At 35.4% G+C, this 19,501-nt stretch overlaps 1 protein-coding gene across 11 annotated transcripts in view; it reads left to right on the top strand.

The window, feature by feature from the left end:
• KCNMA1 (potassium calcium-activated channel subfamily M alpha 1) overlaps nt 1-19,501 on the top strand; it is a 423,839-nt gene that overhangs the window by 245,206 nt on the left and 159,132 nt on the right. For all 11 annotated transcript variants that reach the window (XM_063405917.1, XM_063405920.1, XM_063405918.1 and 8 more), the window contains 2 exons: nt 875-968; nt 1,881-1,992. In XM_063405917.1, coding sequence (XP_063261987.1) covers nt 875-968; nt 1,881-1,992 — 206 coding nt within the window. The remainder of the gene's footprint in view (nt 1-874; nt 969-1,880; nt 1,993-19,501) is intronic.

The raw sequence follows: 19,501 nt of genomic DNA, 5'->3' as shown, positions 1-19,501 counted from the left end.
CGTGTTTTAGAAACCTCACAAATAAATCACTGATGATCCTTATGGAAGTTACCACCTTCCTTAGATAAAAGTATATTTATAAAGTACCAGTTTGTATAGAGTAAGCTTTGGATCTGTCCCACTGTCAAACAGAGCATAAAATAATAAGCTAAAAATTTGCAATGGCTGCTTGATACACACAAGGGTATTTTAATTAACCTGCATGCAGAAATTAACCCTTAGAGTACTGCTTCAAATTCTTCAATTTATTTTGTTATTTAATTTTACCAGTGGGCTATGCTGCTTTTCTACTCAGTTCATAGTACTGTACATAAAGTACATTAAATAGCCATACAAAAAAAAAAAGAAGTGAGAAAAAGAAAAAAAAATCCAATCAACTTCTTATAAACAAGGGATTCTCCAAGACTAAGTACTCCAGGTTGCTAATGGGTAATGTATTCCTAAGCAACTATTTTTTGTTAAAGGTTTCATATTATGACATGAATTAAAAGCATGTAATGTTTCACTGTACCTGTGTGCTTGTTAGGTTTCTTCCTAAAGTATCATAGGTGTGTCTCCTTTAGAAAGAAGTCAGTTCTTTAAGGGTTAATGTGGGGTTAAGCAATCCTGAGGTATTCTCCTGCTTGTCCTCTCCTAAAGGTATCTGCATGTTAATTCTCCAATATTACCTGAACAGGTGAATATAAACAATGTATGAATGACTAACTGAATGAATGAAATAATTCCTTTGAAATGCTTGCCTGTATCTTGTAAACGACTGGAAAACAGAAACGTGATTTCTGAATCAAGGTCTCTAATGAAATGCATACGATTCTCAGCAGAGTAGAAACTCATGTACTGACAATTTATTTCGATTTCTTTGTCTTTCAAATAGCCCAATAGAATCCTGCCAGAATTTCTACAAAGATTTCACATTACAGATCGACATGGCTTTCAATGTGTTCTTCCTACTCTACTTCGGCTTGCGTGTAAGTAGTGTGTCTTTGGTAGCAAGAGGCAGGGAGGGAATACAGCTGTTGTACATGGTTGAAATAGAGATTGTATTTTCTTTGAAAGAAACACAATTAATATCTTCTTTAACGCAAAAAAGATGAGTGTTGTTTTGAAATGTGTAAGTCAAAGTTTTAAGACTTAGGTAAAACTGCTGTGTTAAATATCTTCATGATACACTGGGGTTTTTCCCTTTATTTGTATATTTATGTTTAATATTCATATAAAGAAAATATTTTCATTAGTATTTAATTATTAATCAAATGTGAATAGTAGTTTGACCTTATTTAAGCATATAGGCAAGTTCTAACTACCATGTCCTTGGCATCTGAGTTTGCCAGTTTTCCTGGGCTGATTTTATATTCAGGATAGAGAAATAACCATATCCATGGTTCAATTCAAAAGACTAAAGTGCTGCTGCAGTCCCAAACTATGCCTTGTAGGAGTCCTTCTGCTGATCTCCTCTGCACAGATAACAATGGGACTCCTTGTAAACCACTCTGTATTTAGAAATTTGTGAGCAGCAAAGATATGATGAGACTACTGCCAGCATATTTGGTGTGCTAGAACAAATTATAATTGCCTACGCTTTTCTAATATTACTGATACGTTGTCAATAAATGTGGAAAAATATTTTTAGCACAGATATTACAGCTGATCACATAGATGATCTGTCTCTTTAGTTAGACCTTTCATTTTAATCTCAGTGTGATTACCAAGAAATGCACAATACAGACTTCCTTCCAGTGAGAGGTTTTTAGTCTGGACTGATCTAAAACATCAGTTAGTATGCTAACTTTTGAGTTTAATATTTTAGCACAGATATCTGCAATCAGCATGAAAATAATCTGATTCTTTCATCTCTTCTCCTCTTTTTTTTTTCTTTCCAGTTTATAGCAGCCAATGACAAGCTATGGTTTTGGCTAGAAGTTAACTCAGTGGTAGATTTCTTCACAGTCCCTCCAGTATTTGTGTCAGTATATTTAAACAGAAGTTGGCTTGGTAAGTAGATTGTTTTACCTTTAAAATGCTCATTAAAAATTTACTTCAGTAAAGTTATAAAATTACTTCAACTCTGCATATTTTGGTGGAGAATTCCTTTAACTTGTCATTGTGTAAATAGAAGGATGTTACCAAAGTTGTTTTCAAAGTGAACTTTAAGCTGAAAGGTGGATTTTGTCAGAAAAAGCACATACTATATCTGTTTTGTTTTCAACTCATTATCTCCTACTCTAAGTGGTGGAGAACACTGTTTTGGAAGTACTGTGTGACATGAGGCTGCCTTTATCAAACAATGAATTTGATTTGTCTCAGCTTGCAACCCGAACAGGTGATCTAGATCATTCATTCGCTGCACTGGATTGTCAAGAATGAAATCAATAAGTTCTCATTGTATTTTTTGGAGCTAGTGTGGCTAAATTTTAAATCCACGGAAGCGACTGATTCGGGGCATACATTTAGACACTTAATATTTTTGCTGGACTGCTAGGAATGCATTAGAAAAGGTATGCCACATGTTAAGGGGAATACAAAATGAAATAGAAAGGACGCTCAAAAAACATCCATAATGTGACAAATGGACTTTCTTGTACAAGTGTTATATGCACTCTGATTAAGAAAAGTGAAGGTAGAATCTTGTGATTTTTTATTCAGAGCAAACATCCGAAAAATGGCACACTTTGGGATTGGTGTGTCTTTAGACAACATCTGAAACCTCGCAGTTTGGCAGTTCATTCCTCCAGAAATATGGCACTCATTGTCCCTGAAAACTGAAGAGAATAGTTGCCTTAAATGTTTCATATGGAAAAGAAAATAAATCAGAGGGTCTTTAATAGTCTTATAATATTTTCATTTTAATACAGAAGTGCAAAGATACAAAAATTATTCTTCGTTGTTGTTGTTGTTTTATAGAAAGAGGTCAGTAAATTTATAACCACAGTAAAGGTCATATAACTATATCAGTGGTTATTAGCATGCCAGGGTAGAAAGCAGTAAAACAGCCAGAAAAGATCACTAGACATCCTCATATGATTACTCACTTTATCCCATATCCCTTCTGTCATATTTGGAAAACTAAGTAAGGCTATTTGAAAATGTCATACAGCTCCATATTATGACAGGAAATAAAGTTTAGAAAGAAGGTATATAAGTAAAAAACGTGCTCATCCTTGAAAGAAAATTGCTGATTTCACTAGCTATAACTTAATCTCAGATTCCTTGCATTATGTGAATTAAAGGGATGCATTTTCAAATTTCATGTGATGTATCCAAATTGCCCGAAAACTTTGAGACTGAAATGCTTGGAGATGAAGGCTATGTGAGAAAATAAATAGAATCACAGTATCCATTGAAAAGGAATATGAAATGAGAAAGTAGCAAGATCACAAACTCTGGGAAATGAGGCAGAGATAATTATTTGGAATGAATACCCTTCATGAAAGTGACTGCGTAATTGACTGACTCATGGTGACACAGCAATCCAACTAACAGCACTGACAGGGATAATGAGAGCGTTTGCACATTTAGCAGTTTCTGCTGCATAGATTTTATAAGTTTTATCTCAGTTTTCAGGAAGAGTTAAGCACTCATAGGGTTGAAAAGATTTCCATATCTCTTAATTACACCAATATCACTTTATCTTGATTTCTTGTTTATAGCCCCTCTTTGCCTTTTTGTCATGGAATCCTCCTGAGATATTTATCACCTGCTGAGGCAAAAAACTGATGTGTTTTTTAATGTAGTCATCTTAGGAGTAACATATTTACAGTGTTTTAGCTTTGCACCTGCTTCCAGAGGGGTTTTTAGTTTAGCTAAATCATCCTTAGTGAAATAATTTGCTAATTCAAAAATGTGAATTGTTTGGATTCCTGACATAGCTTTAATTTAGACCAGCAAGGTATTTTGAGAAGCTGTTATGAAAGTATTTTTAAGTGAATATATTGAAGTGTATTCATGAAGACTGTATTCCTTTACATCTTTGAAAGAGATGGCCAAATTTACTGTCTGTAGAGCTCAAATACTTTGATCATACTGGCAGGTAATACGGTGGTAGGACTGTGTATGAGTAGGGGAGTGTGAGTGTTTAGACCATATTATTTAGTTTCAGGTTAGATGCCAACTTTTTCTTTTTCTTTTATATAAATATTGTAATTGAGAGAGATGCCCTTCTGCTGAGGGGGATTCAGAATACAGAAGTTGTGGTTTTTGCACAAGTTGTCCCTGGGTGTATGTAGGATTAGCAGGGAGGTTTGCCTTTTAGTGCGGCAAGTAGGGAGTGCTTAAGGTTAGGCAATTTGATAATGACTCAACATTGGCACCCTTTAAGAATTTCTTAATGATTTAGCAGGTTTCCTTTGTACACTTTAGATCTCAAGATCATTTAGAAGCCAAAATAAAATGCACCATCTGGAGTGTATTGTGCATCAGGGTCTTTCCAGTTTATTTCGTTATTGATTCATGTCAGTCAGCTGTAATGAGTTCATTGAAGTAGTTGGCAGAATCAAAGTCCCCAGTGTGGCTCTCTGAATGCACAATTCTGCAAGAGCTGTCCTGGTTTAGCTAACTGACTAATATCACTACAGACCCACAGTTTGAGCAGTATTTTAAAGAAACCAAACTATTCTAAATAAATAATAAACTTTGCCTTTGTAAGTGCTTGCAGAAAGGTGTGAAGCATAGCAGAGGATGTCCTCTGACTGTATCATCTGCTCACGTACTCTAGTGGAAAGCCAGTGGATTTTTGTGTTCTTATGCTAGTTCAGAAATGCCATCATTCACCTATTATGTAGCTCTTAGTATGTGAAGCCTTCTCCTTTCCCTGCCACTCTTTTGTATTCAACTGTTCATAGCATACACTCTTGCACCTGGAAATGTATATGAATTAAATTTGCAATCAGCATTAATAAAGGATGTTGGTTCAAATCTAGTCTTCCACCTAGATTCCAGTTTGCAGACAACATTTGGTATTGAAAGATCAGATTATGCTTTTTCAAAAGGTTTCTAGCAATGTCAGTATGATCTATGTCTGAAGCAAGGCTGAAGGCAAAACAGCACTTCAAACCTTTGAAATACCAGATTTTTAGATTTGGTAAATCCTTCAGGGTTTCTGTAGGACCATTTTTGCTTTCACAGAACAGCATAAGAAAAGGAAGCACATCAAAAGAATGCATTTGGCATATGGGAAGAGCTACATATTATTGAAAGATTGGGGGAAGTACATATAGGCAAAAATTTCAATAAATCTGCAATAATTCAATGGTATAAAGTGCTTTTATCATACTGTGTAAAAATTGTTCATGTTCTGAGTTGAAAACTTATACAGATATGAATGTCAGTGTGGTTTTGGATGCTCATTTTCATCTATATTCCCATGACATTTTTCCAACACTGTTTTGCAAACAGTAGCATTTGTGTAGATACTTGCTCATAAACTACAGCTCTACTTTATAAAATCTTAGGTATTGCTTGCACAACTCTGTACAAGAAAGTTTCTGATAATGGTAGGACAGTTCTCCAGGTGCAGGATTCTAGAGAGTGGAGAGAATCTTCCCAAGGGAATATTGTTTTATAGGTGATTTTGACAGTGAGTTTCAACCAGATTATTTCAGTGCCTTGCTGACTTTGTATATTTTGTTTATATATTGTTTATATATTGACTATATTTTGTTTATAATCAAAATGAAGGTAGGCTGAAAGGGTTGTTGGAGAGAAAAGAATTTGCAATGGGAGAAATAATGGCATGGTAAATATTTATATTTTTTTTACTACAAAGTTGTCATAATCTGAATATCCTAGTTAATTTTCATATTCAGAACTTTTTTCCTTTGGATAGTTTGGAGTCTGAAATATTGGAGAGTCCTGCAACAAGTCCTTCCAGTTTTATTTAGTAAAGACTTAACAACACTTTACACACCACTTAAAGCTGTTATTCTATCTTCTGTGATAGCAAAGCCAATTCAAATAACTGAAATACCTTTTATCATGTACTTGTCTGCTTATGAAAAAGAAAACAGTGATTTTATGAGCTGACTTTATTGGGCTAAATGGCCTTGACAGGATTTTATTGTTATAGGGGGATTTAACATAAGAAATATGATATTGGCTTCATATTTGCAAGAATATGTGAATGAGGAATAATCAGCCTTGGACTGTGATATTAATATAAAGATATTAATACAACGTAATACATGAATTCAATAGTATCTCATTATTGAATCACAGAAATTAAAGATAAAAATGATCTTTTAAACAATCTTACTTCCTTTTCCTGACTTCATCTGTATGCTTCATCTGTTCTACTGTACAGAATATCAAGTGGTAGAAGCTGTGTGATTCCTAGTAAATTCTAGTATCAGGAAGATTTTTTTCTTCATCCTTATTCCCTGACATCTCTTTTAGTCTAAGTTGCTGCTGATGCTGATTTTTTTCGGGAAATAATTTGAGATATATAGTGGGGGAAAGAGACTGCAGACAACAGATACCAATATAGACACCGGCAAAGCACAGAGAACAAATCTCTTCAGGTGGTGATTAGTGCAGTTAGGAAAGGGGGGATCCTTTTTTCCAGTGGTTGCTCAAATTCTGTCCAGGTCCTGTTACAGACATTTTAATTAATTTTGGATGAGACTTGTGGTTTCAGTATCAATGTCTGGTCTGAGAAGTGTTTCCAACAACTCTGGAGTTCAGCTTTCTTGGTGAATAAGCAGACGTGTTTTACTGAGATAGTTAAGGTGATGGTGTGAACCCTTCTGCCCATCCACCAAGTGTTCTTCAAGATGAAGCTTTAGTCAAAAATCTGTACATGAAAACAACATTTGTTTTAATACCATGTTGACTTTCTTGCCATAATCTCTACAGAACAGCTCAACCTGAAACCATGTTTGAATCTGTAGAACACTTTATTCCTTTTGGAAAACTTAGATAGTTTAATGGAATTTAGTACACTGATGCAGAGGAGTCCTCTGATATGTTGCTTGTAGAGATTCCATTTTAACTTTGCAATCACTTACTGGATTTCCGTGCATCTAACAGGTCACAAAGCTCCCTTGCTTAGCACCTTAAATTTGCAGTCATCTGCAATTTACTGGTAAATGCTGTGCATTTCTGCCATCTACTGGTGGCATCCTTGAATGCACATCCAAATTCTACAATATTTCTTACAAAACTAGTGTCTTTTATACAGCTTTGATGTATCTTTTTGGTCATTTTACTTACCTTATGCATTATTTTATTTATAATGGAAGCCAAATTCTCTAAAACTTCTTAGAGGAATTTTATTTTTCTATATGTGCATGTGTACTGCTTTTATGTATGGTAACATTTCTTTCTACACTTCAAATGTGCCTTCAAGCAGGTATCAGTGAATTTCATGAAAAGACTTTTGAATGCTCAGTGTGCTTAATGATTTGTCATTAATCTGTCATTGAATGGACTGTATCACATTTGCATTGTATTGGAGACAATATTTTTGCTTTTTTTCTAGGCACCTTAATCAGTTCAGATTTCACAAAGCATGCATATTTTGATAGGGCCCCAGTTAAAGTAATATTTACCTCCCAAAATCTTTGCCATGGATATTTGCCAAAATCCATGACAGATTTTTTTTATGGATATTGTTGCATTTATTTGTGACTATATGCTCCTCCTCTCTCCTCTACTGATGAGAAGTCAAACGAGTAGCCAAAAGACACGGGGGCAGAGCAGGAGCACAGGGACAGCACTAGTTTCAAGTGTCATTAGTGTCTGTCATCTGACATGCATAGAAACTGTGTCTTGCGTCCCTATCCCTGGGAACTCAAAGCAAATGGGATAATTTAAATCAGCTGTCCCCAGTCTGTCTCTGTGAGTGGTACTTAACATTGCACACAAAAATGACTCTAAAAACATTCTGATTGCTGTTCTGCTCTGATGGGAAGGTGCAGTAGGCAGGGGCAGATCTTGATTTTTTCATGTGTGAATGAGTGGCAGGTTTAGCCCAAAAGTAGTTTCTGAATTTGGAGAAGCTGTTGAAAGTTAATATCATAGCTGCTTCAAAAAGTGCTTCCTACTGTATTTGCCAGGCTGGATGGACTAGTTTGACCTCTTTCATCTATAACCTGACTGAGCAAGAATGTATCTTTAGAGGAAGAAAATAAACAATCCAGTCCTAAATTTATAGTTAAATACAAGGAAATGTTACCTGTAAACAAATACAAATAGTTTGTTGCCATCCTGCTTTACACAAAGCCCTGCTTGTCACTCCCTTACTCTCATCATTATCAAGCATTTCTGGTGTCATTGCTTAACATTATTAGGCAGAATATGAATAGAAACATTAAATAACTTAAGGTCAAGAACACATTCCTGACGAGACTCCCAGGGAGGACATGCCAGATACGTTTTAAGACTCCCTGGGGTTGAGTCCATTTAATGCGTGCCATGGCGATGCTGAGTAAATGACACCAGTGTTTAGAGCTCTGTCACTCAAACATGTCATTTAATGGAAAAACAAATGGCATGTGATGCTTTTCTAAATGTATACTTAAATATAACTACTTATCTTGACTACTTAATTACTTTATAGTAGAATTCTTTGTGAATTCAGACAATTCTCAGAATAATAGAGTCACGGTTATTTCTTTTAAGTTTATGGAAATGGCATAAAATTTCTTCTGGAACTTCTATAATAAACTATATGTGCCAGACTAACCTAAAACCAACACTATGTAGCCCACAGAGTTTTAAAAACTATTGGATGCAAGTTACCCAGACATGATAAGTTAGAAATGTCTGGCTTAACATAAGTGTTTATTTGCATTCTCCTTAGTCACATTAGGAAGGCAGGTATGGAATCATCACATGATTGGCTTTTTCTAAGTTATGAAATAAAATATGTATGGGAAACTTCTGCTTTTTCTCCATCGTTACTGAAATGTCCACCATGTTTCTAGTCATGCAAGACTACAATTAGCAGTAGGTCTGTGGTTGGTTAACATATTCCATAAACGTTTTATTCTTTTTGACTTCTGGTGTTTTAAAAAAAAAAAAAAAAAAAAAAAAAAAAAAAAAAAAAAAAAAACTATTTTGGACTGTTTTGTGGGTGTGTTTGGATTTGTTTGTTTGTTTTTGTTTGTTTTGTGGGTTTTTTTTTTGTTTGTTTTTGTTTTTTTTGTTGTTGTTGGGGTTTTTTGGGGGTTTTTTGGGGGGTTTTTTTTGTGTTGTTTTGTTTTTGTTTTTTGTTTTTGTTTTTTTTTGTTTGGGGTTTTTTTTGTGAGCAGTAAGCATCATTAGTATTTTCGTTGAAGTGACCTAAATTTGGATTCCTAGTAAGATTTCCTTGTCTCATTTTTTTCAGATACCATGCTGTATGCCAAACTGTTTTTATGTATATTTCATACAAAGGAAGATAAGCAGCTAGACTTTATATTAGCTGATGTAGCCAAATTATCTGTTGTTACCATTGGTTGGTGTTCTGTGTCATGTTTTTTCTGGACATCAGTCCATAAATGTTGAAGATGAAAGGCTGCCAAATTTAGTGACTGGAGAAGCACAGAATGCTATTTTGATAGAGATTGACTGCTAAATTCTACATAGTTTATAATAACCAATTTTAATTTTGCTCATATTTAATTCAGTAAGACTCCCCTCTAGGATAATAACAGGATAGTAATAGCAAGTATAAAGGATTTATGCTGAAAAATAAATCACTGCAATTTCCTTTAATAGCCAAACATTTTGTGTTTTTTAAGATATTAGATAATTTTCTTCTCTCCATATCCTTTTCTGTCCAGTTAAAATATGTTACCTAGAAGTGGATGTTATGTGAAAAAACAGACTATTTTCCTTTTATCCTTCTTTGTATTATCAGTTTAATTACTTTACAACTGCCCTTGGATTCTCTAATGGTTTCAGTGGTCTTTCTGACTCTGTAATTAAGTTCTGCTTCAGTGAAGGCTACCCGGACTGTTGAGTTTTGTCTTCAATAGAATGTGGAATAATACTGCAAAGGAGAGAACCCATTCCCTCAAACTGCTCAGGGAACCCACAATTATTTATTCTGTCTTCTGGCATTTGTGTTTACTTGAATGAGGGGCAGTTAAAAATGCTTCTTTTAGTGTCACATTATCATCAGTCAGATGATTCCCAAGTTTTCTTGAGCTATCTACAGCATATAACTGACTTGCACACTTTCCTTAATGGAAATATGAGACATTTTAATGTTAATATGAGAGATTTGATTTTTTTTTTTAAATTTGACTGTTTCTTATCTTATGTCAGCTGAAAAACCAGTTGAAAATAAAATTTCATTCCTTGTCTCCCAGATGATATGTTAATATGTATAGTTCCTTGTAGGCATTCAGTTGTCTTCATACATTATCCAGTAGTTATTTCCCTGATAGCTTCTGTCATTGATTTTTTGATTGTGTTTTTAAATATTTTGAATATGAGTAGGTTTGTTACTGAGTGGGATCTTCTCAGCTTTGAATTTTGAATGGTTGTTGTTTACAAGCAACTTTATAAGTAATATAATTGATATCTGCATAAATCCAAAACTAGAAGTCCTTATACCTCGAACATGACAGTTTATATTTGGCATTTTTAACATGAGTTCTGTGATTTCTGGATACTGGTTTTGATCTTTAGCTCACTTTATATTTCTAATTTGTGTAACACTGTTCAAAGGAACTATTTTATCTTCTAAGCCCTGGACCAGATGTACAGCAATGTCCATATGTAGTTCTCATTAATTCAGCACCAGTTGTCTAGTGTGGTCTGTGGTGCGTGAGTCTGGGTGTATGTGGAATTAAGAAAAGATGCATTATTCAGTTTAAGTAATTAAAAACCCCAAACTGCATATCTGTGCTCCTTTTGACTTTTTTTGCAAGACTAAATTAAGCAAAAGCAAATCCTCTTGAGACTGGAATTGATATAAACTTATGCAAAGATAGTTGGACTTTCACTAGAAAAATTAGAAGTTAAGAATTCCATATGAGACCTGAGAAAGTTCTGTTGTGTCTGTTTTTTCTGAATATCAAAGGACTCTGATGGAACTTATGTACTCACCTGAGACTGGAAGTTTATTTAAACTGGATCATTCATATCCTTCCAGTAATCTTTTGGCAATTCTGTCACTCCACTTTATATATATGAAACTAAGAAAAGCCAAGAGAGAATTTGATTAAGATTTTTCATTCTTGTTATAATTCCACGTTCAAAAGAGGAAACTTTGTTAATATGAGTATTTACATGCATTGCTTGACCATCACCTGAGAGGTCCAAACCCCGCTGGGATTAGGTAAAATGACTTCTTGTGCTTCAGTGCTCCAGGTATCAGGATAGGAAGAGCAAGGTCAGAGCCTGCTGCTGGTAGCCCCAAGGCTGTGGGTTGAATCCCTGGATGGGCCACATACCCAAGAGTTGCACTTGAGCCTTGTGGGTCCCTTCCATCTCAGAATTTTCTGTCAGTCTCTTAAGTTTTGACCTTCCTGCTCAAGTGGCATTTCAGAATTAATGGCTGGATGGCTGAAAATCTGTTCCTTTATCCACTATTCTGTCTTTACAGTTGTAGTATTTTGCTATACAAAGTCAGGCAGCATATAGAGAAGGAAGTGTTGGGAAGTGTTCTTACAGCTGAAATGTTTAAGGCTTTTTCTGAAATTTTGAATTGCAGGATATTTATACCATCTGACAGTTTCATACAATATTGACTTAAGGCAAGGGAACAGTATCCTTCATAGTTTGACACTTTTTGCCACTTGTTTCACATCAATTTTTGAATGCTTAACATTCTCTAGTACTTCTGTATTTATATTCTTACATTATACAGGGCTTGCACTTGATTCACCACTGACCTGCAGGCATTTCGCCTTCATTAACCTTGTTACCACCTTCAGCAGTGTTTAGTATCATACTGTCTCAAATTCTAAATGAAAATAGAAACACAACAGAGCAATTCCTTAAAATGAAGGACCTTTTTCTGCACCACAAGAATGTCTCTGAAGTTATTGACTTCTCCACAGCTACTTGCACTGCCATGGTTCACCTAATGGATTGCCAGAAAGTTTGCCAATAAAGCTAATGATGTTCAGAGGCCAGGATTTACGTGTTCTTTAGATCTGCAGGCTTTGGGAATTCTTTTGTTGCTTTTCTTGTTTTCTTCTGTTCAGGGAACTTTTTTATTTGAAACAGTGTTAAAGAAGCTGCTATTAAACTTGGGAGTGCATTTTTGTTTCATTCAGGCATTTAATATTAAATTGTTTTTGAAAAAGTCGGTGCATTGTGTTTATAAATTGTATATAGTTATTAAAGATTTTCCTCTAAATCTAGCTAGTGATCTTCTCTGCTTTGATATGTATAAAGGGATATGAAGTGAAAAAAATACATTTTCTAGGTATTTTAGGTTTCAGCTGTCTAAGCTTAATTTGTCTTCAAAACTGCAGTTATTTACCAGAAGCAGGTTTTCCTGTGATATCTCCCCAGATGCAACTTTGATTCAAAAGCTGAATATTGGAAAAGCAGCCTACTTAACTTTGTAATTTCACTTGTTTGTTGCTAGTAAATATATAACAGGTGGCAGATAAAAAAAACCAAAATGGTGCATCTTTTAATTTAAAAATAGTGTTAAAACTTAGAAAAATGAGGGCTTCTACTTAAGTAAAACTGCTATAAAGCTTCCTTTTTAAAGCCATTTTCTTGCAGTTATAGGTGATTTATACAGGGAAATCAGCCTTTAGGGAAAGCATTTCCATGCACCTGAAAATGCAAGAATTTTCTTCTCGGTAGGCAGATCACAGATTTTCTGTCTGACATGAATTTGAAGAGAGGAGTTTTAAATGCTGCTTCTTTTACTGGCTGTATTCTTGACTCAGTCTTAGTGATGAGAACTTGCAGTTCTCAGACCTCGTGTTTAAACATGATGCACTACTGAGGAGGTGAAGACTATTTTTTAGTACTGCATTGGGGTGAAATAAGGGATGCTGAAACATGGTGAATGGATCTGTACAACAGCTGTGTTTGCATAAAGCAATTAAAACACCATAATCTTTGATTTCTGTGGAATTTTATGACTAAATTCTTAATCCTACAGCTGGTCTGAAACACTGTTTATTGTTGGTACAATATAAATTTACACAATGTGCAAGGAATTATTCTGTGCACTGAATAAAAGGCTATTGTTTAACAGGAACAAGCATAAATATTTTTCGAATATTTGTCATCCATCTGGTCAGAAAATGGAATTAATGCTTTTTGCACCTGGATCATAATCACATACAGAATTTTGTGGTGTATCATTTTCATAACTAATTTATCTGTATGTATCTTATATCGTTTAACTATTTCCTTTGTGCAACTCAAAGGCTGAAGAGGCTCAGTGAATAGGATGTATCGTATCATACCAGCTGATTAAAAGTGGAATACTTGACTCCTTTTCAAGCCTTTTTCATAGCATGCTCATTGTTTCTTTGGCAGTTATGGTCTGTGCCTTGTGACTCACAGGAGCAAAGACAGGCAGAATTGAAAGTCTTTTTTAAATCACCCTCCTGCAGCATGAGTCAGGCCTTAGATCTGGCCTTTGCCCTTCCTTTGCCTTTGTTATTATCATTTGTTCTGCCCTATGGTTACAGCCTCTCAGAATAGCATATTCCTGATTTTAGTCCAATTTGTTCCTGATGAATGCCGGGGAAAATTATATAAGATGCTAACTTGTCATTTTTCAGGAAGGGAAGCCTTTTTATATTGAGTTGTAAATGGTCACTTTAGAAAGCAATCCCCAAATTTCCAACCTTCTGTGCAACCCTCTTTGCAAGGTTAGCTTGCTGAGGTGTAGCCTCTTACTTCAGGGGCCATTTTGGTTTTAGTAGCCCCATCAGTAAAGTGTACAATTAATATTTTTCTCCCCAAATCAAAGAATTTAAAAAGGCATAATTTCCATCTATTTTTAATATAGACTTGCAGTATCTGGAAAGGATTACATGAATATAATCATAAAAAATAGAAAAATAAAAGCTGAATAAATTTTTTTGCCTTCTTAACTCTGTTTTACCCACTAGGTAAATATGAGTACTGGTTGTTCTTCCCTACATGGTTTCAGCCTTTTGTTAAAAATAGTACCAACATCACTTTGGTAGGATAATACTCCTTTTGTAATATAAGATGTTGACAAGTTAATACTCTCTGATTTTGTGTAAAGATCTGCTCTTCATTTCCTACTGGCTGTAGCTGTACTTGGCTTATGGAATATGACATAGTTGTTGCCTGGAATGGTGTAATGCAGGAAAGTTCATGTTTACATATGAAGTTACTGGTTTTGTTCTTGCTAATGCCAAGCTTTCCAAAGATGGTTTAATAGCTTAAGCCTTTGAGGCTAGGAGATAAAAAAATAAATAATGCAACTACGTGTGTTTTCTCAGGAACTCAAGATTGGATTGTAAATTTACCTTCTAAACAATTTAGTGAGATTAATGAGTGGTAAATTCTTGGCAGAATGAGCATTATTCTGGTTTTGTCATAATTCATAGATGGTGCTACAAAGCTGTACTAAAAAGTAATTGTTGACCAACCTGTGGAGTTTTTGTATTCAGACATAGCAGGTTATTTTTTCTCTTCTATGAATAATACTTACACCATTTTTGAAGTAGCAACAGGGCCATTTTGTGTACAGCAAATTGTCATTTTAGAAGTAGCGATTTAAAAGAGAGGAAAGATAACAATTGGGAAATTCTTTGTTCACTTATTGTAAATTAAATTAAGAATGAATTTTCAAGGAGAGAATAGTCATAGGATATAACACAGTTATTTTTCTCTACAGCATGTTTCTCCTTGGCAGGTTTCCTTGTGTTGTGTTTTTTTACAGGTTGTGCTTTTGAGCACAACTGTAAGCAAATAGTGTCCTACAAAAGCACAGCAAATCTGTCACCCATGTCTAACCTGTGTTTTAAGGGATAGTAATTTGATACCCACTTCTACCCGCTACATTGGTTTTCCAGGGCAGGATCTAATGTTCCCTTGCTCTCCTTCCCAATGATACAGCAAGTGTCTAGTTCCTGCATAGCCAATGGTAAAGTGGAGCTGAGCTGCTGTCAAATCTTGCTTTCTTTTCCTGCATATTTAAGTTTAATAGCTTCACATTTGGATGGACTTTGAAAGCAAGTTGTCATTTAATTATAGCAGTACTCCCATAAGTATGTAAATCTATTTTTATGACAAGTTCAAGGAGGATCATGGAGTGATGTCCTTCAAGGGTATGCTTCTGTAGAAAATATAAAAAACTTCACTTGTAAGTAGCTTGGATTCATTGAAGGCAAAATAGGTTGTTAAAAGTCATTCTAGAGCTCTTTATAACAGAATGTTTGTTGATTAGTGTTGATTAAATACTTCAAAGCAGACTGCAGACATTTCAGGTACTGCTGATAACACAAGTTTTAGGAGTTGTAAGTCTGCCTCAGACCAGGAGGCCAGGGACCATGTCCTTCACAGAGGTAGGAAATGGTGATATTCTACTGATGGCACCACCGTCTTGTGATTAACTGGTCTCCAGACTTTCACTCAGATGCTCATCTGAGCTAGAATACCTAAAAGGTATTTTTCTGGATAACAACAACAAAAAAAATAGTCTTCAGAGAACCATTTTCTGCAATCTAATTTTACATCTAACATATAAAAAATTGGCCAAGTAATATATTGATATTACAGATGGTAGCAAACTGTAATATCACTGAAAACAAGAAGCTGTCTTGGGTAATTGGGTTGTAGAGCAAAATACTAAAGAAATACTCATTTGGAAACCAGAAGCATCTGCACAGGAAATAATACCAGCAGCTTTGTGTGGCTCGCTGTGATGTTGAAGAATGCTTCTCAGCACAATACACCATGATCCTGCTGCTGCTCAAATTTATATACATTCTTTTTTTTTTTAACTTGTGGAGCAGGTTTATTTTAGATTTAATCGTAGTTTGTGCCATTTAATTTATGTTTTCAAATTTTGATGTGTGCAACAAATTAAGCAGTGCACTGACTGAGAAGAAAGAAAATTGATAAAAATCTGGCAATGTTAGGAAGCTGAGGAGTTAAAAGAATACTGTCAAATTGTTAAAACCAAAATAATAGGTTATGTAAGCTAAACAGCTTGGCTCTTGCTATTTATTGCTTCGGTCCTATTTTCCTTTAGAGACGTTCTAGGCTTTCAAGGTAAATGGATTCTACACCCAAACATTTGCTGTACTAAGTATGAAGTACACTAATGATAGGTTTAAAATTGGATAATAACAAGATTATAATACTAGTCAAGAGGAAATACAGAAAGGAAAATAGTATGCCTTATATGGCAAAAAGTAAGTAGGACGTGCATTCAGTTTGAGCTGTACAAGATGTGATTAGTACCACGGTTAAGTACTACCCTGTTCCAATCTTTTCAGTTTGAGAGGAATGATTCAAGTGCTCACAGATATATCATGCATGTTTGCAGCATGTGGACGTAAAACCCATCCCTATAGACTGGGAGGAACTTGCCTAATGTGACCAGTGGGAATGTAACCAGGTTGTTTGTGAAAGGTTACAATGCAAAGAACTCAGGGAAGTAGTTTGCTTCACTGTCTGCATGTTACTTATAATTTGAAATTTGCGTGTACTACAATCCCCTTTATATTTGGCAGTCCAGTCCTTAATAACAGTACCAAAATGCTTTGAAATCCTGTGTATTTCATATAAGCACATGGTGCAGCCTATTTTTGTGTCTGCTTTGTATTGTACTCCAGATGGCATTGGTATATTTGTGGGTCTTCTGAGGCCAAAAAACAAGGGGGGGAAAAAAAGGAAACAGAAAAAAGAAATGAAGAAGCAATAAGCATATTCCTCAAAATGAAGATACTTTTCACAACAAAGTTTGTATTATGCTCAAAGCAGGGAAATTCATGAAGAAAATCTATCATATGTAATGGAAGATCACGATTACTTTCAATTCGAAGAGCTTTAATTGAATGAGGTGGCAGTTGACTGAACAGAACTCCAATTTTGTGAATATTCATAGAGAAGTCTGTTTGAGAGAGCTATGGACTCTTCTTCGTGCTCTTCCTTGATGGCTAAATTGTTTTGTTGTGAATTCTTTTTCCTCAGTAAGATAGCTGTCATTAACTGGGGTTGGAGGAAGGGTTGCTCTGTTTATTTGCTGGAGGTTTTTTAATTTCATCTGGGATAAATCCTGTAAGAGTTGGCTGCTTATGTGACCTCTGCCTTCTGCATACTATCTTTAACTGGAAAACAGGCATGTGAACTTGCCAAAGAAACTAATACACAGTAAGCAATCCCCTTTATGTACATGAATTATAGGAACTATACTCTTTGTGAGTGTACCTGTTCATTCCAAGTGAACAGCATCATGTTTGTGGGTTTTGAATCAATGGGTGTGGTTCTTTGATGTATCTGAAAGAAGCTTATGTGGTAATATCCGGATAGAAGATGGCTTTTAAGCTCTAATACATCACGGATCAGAGGAGCATCTGCACTGCCTGCTCGCTTCTGTGATTTGTTTTGTCCATCCAGTTTGTGATACTCTTAGTCTGTTCTGTAAAGCTGAGTTTTGTATTTGAATTCATTCTGTTTGTTTCAAGCTAACGGAAGTGGACTAGATTATACTGAATTATCTTTTGATAACAACTGGTAAAGGGGAGCTTTGTCCTGTGTCCAGTTAAATAAATCTGCTCCCAGAGAGATGTTCTGTTAAAGAGGGAACTCGGAGCTGTCCCTCCGTGTTGATACTGAATTAGCAAAAGGAGGGGTAAATGTAAGACCATCTTCACTGCTAGTGAATGCTGTGACTGAAGACTGGACCGCAGTCCTTACCTGCAGTGCTCCTGGAGCTGAAGAGACACAGTCATGATCCCCAGCAAGATTTTAGTCTACCACAACCCTTCGGGGGGCACGCGTACAGAAACGTACAAAAGTACTAGAAGGCGTAAAAAATCCCATGGAGAGTTATTCAAAAATGGATATCGTGTCAAACCTGGGCATAACGCCCCTGAGAAGGAAGAGCAGCGTACCTTGCGGAACTCCTTGGTGTCTTGTTATAGGGTCGTCTCATACTGGGGTAAGGTCCAGCTCAACTTTTCCTTCAGAACTGTAGTTTGTTTTACTGTCTCTGGTGCTAGTATTACTGTGTCTTCTGAAAAACATGTTCTGTTCTATTTTTCAACTTAAAAAAAAAGCTGCAGTATTTCACTTGCTTTGTAGGAGGAATTCTTTCCCAAACTTACGCATTGCAATGTACTCCAGTCTCCCCAGTAAAGGGATTCATTGTCCACCTACAATCAAATAATCCTGTCTTTATTGAAGGATGGAATGTAATGTTCTGCAGTGTTGGTGTTATCAAGAAATTTTGTTTGAAACTGCTGTCATTATTTAAAAGGTGTAATAACAAGTTGAAGGAATATGCAGCAGAGATTTATTAAAGAATCTTTGATACAGCATTGTTTGAAAGCAATCTATGTAGATTCCGAACTTGATTGTAGTTTCACTGTCCTACTCATAGAGCATTGATTTTTTTGATGCTGCAAACTGTTCTCCCCACTTGTACTATTGCATAACAGAAGTGGGGAAATATATAAAAAGATTTTGTCTGGGTTGCTTCTGAGGAATGACGTATCCTTTTCCTCCCATTCTATTTCTTGTCGTTTTTTCTTTGAGCTTTCATTTTCAAGCCTATCTACAGGAGTAAGATCTCAAATAGCTCTGCTGAACTCTGTGAAGATGTTCAAAATGGGATTGTTTTTCATCCCAAAAATTATCACTCCATCCTATGTCTCAAAAAAGGCTCCTAGATATGGATTCTGGGGTTTTTTTCAGACTTCTCTGAACAGTGTAGTCTTAAATGAAATCCAGGGTAGAAGTAGCCATTGATTGGTTTAATGAAGATGCTATTCTTATAAATGGGTGAATGGTTTGTCACAATAGAATTTGTAAACAGAATCTCTGTGGATTGAACCCTTACATCAGTATTTTGGATATACTATTGTCTATTTGAAAAAAAAATAAATAAATAAACTGCCTAAGGCAGTAAGAAAGGGATTATATATCACATTGGTGAGAAACAATGTAATGCTTGCTGCTGTTCTTGTCCATTCACCTCTCATGTTGAAAGAAGAAATATCCCAGTTCCTGTTTCTATTTATTAGAATCTAATTAAAATCCTATGAGAATACTTGTCATGAGTTCCTTGCCTTTCCCTTGAAAGATTTAAAATGGTACATTTCTCTTTTTTTGGAGGGTAGGGAGATGAGGGGTTTGGGGTTTGCAACCTATAGCTAATCCTGGTTGCTTCTGTATATTAATCCAGTGGAGAGGATCACTTCAGCAGAGAGGGTGCAAAACTGTCTGACAGACAGGAAAATACTGCCTGTAAAGTCAAATAAACCTCTGGATAATACTGTTTACTTTGCTGTAAACTTTATAGATGAAATAATTTTCTACTGTTATTGTGTTGCTACTGGCGTGTAGTTTATTTGCAATGTCAGGATCACTATTCTCTACTAAAGAATCCATC

Source organism: Prinia subflava, chromosome 9 (genome assembly GCF_021018805.1).
Source record: "Prinia subflava isolate CZ2003 ecotype Zambia chromosome 9, Cam_Psub_1.2, whole genome shotgun sequence".
In the NCBI taxonomy this organism is placed as follows: Eukaryota; Metazoa; Chordata; class Aves; order Passeriformes; family Cisticolidae; genus Prinia; species Prinia subflava.
This window is presented reverse-complemented; position numbering and strand designations above follow the sequence as displayed.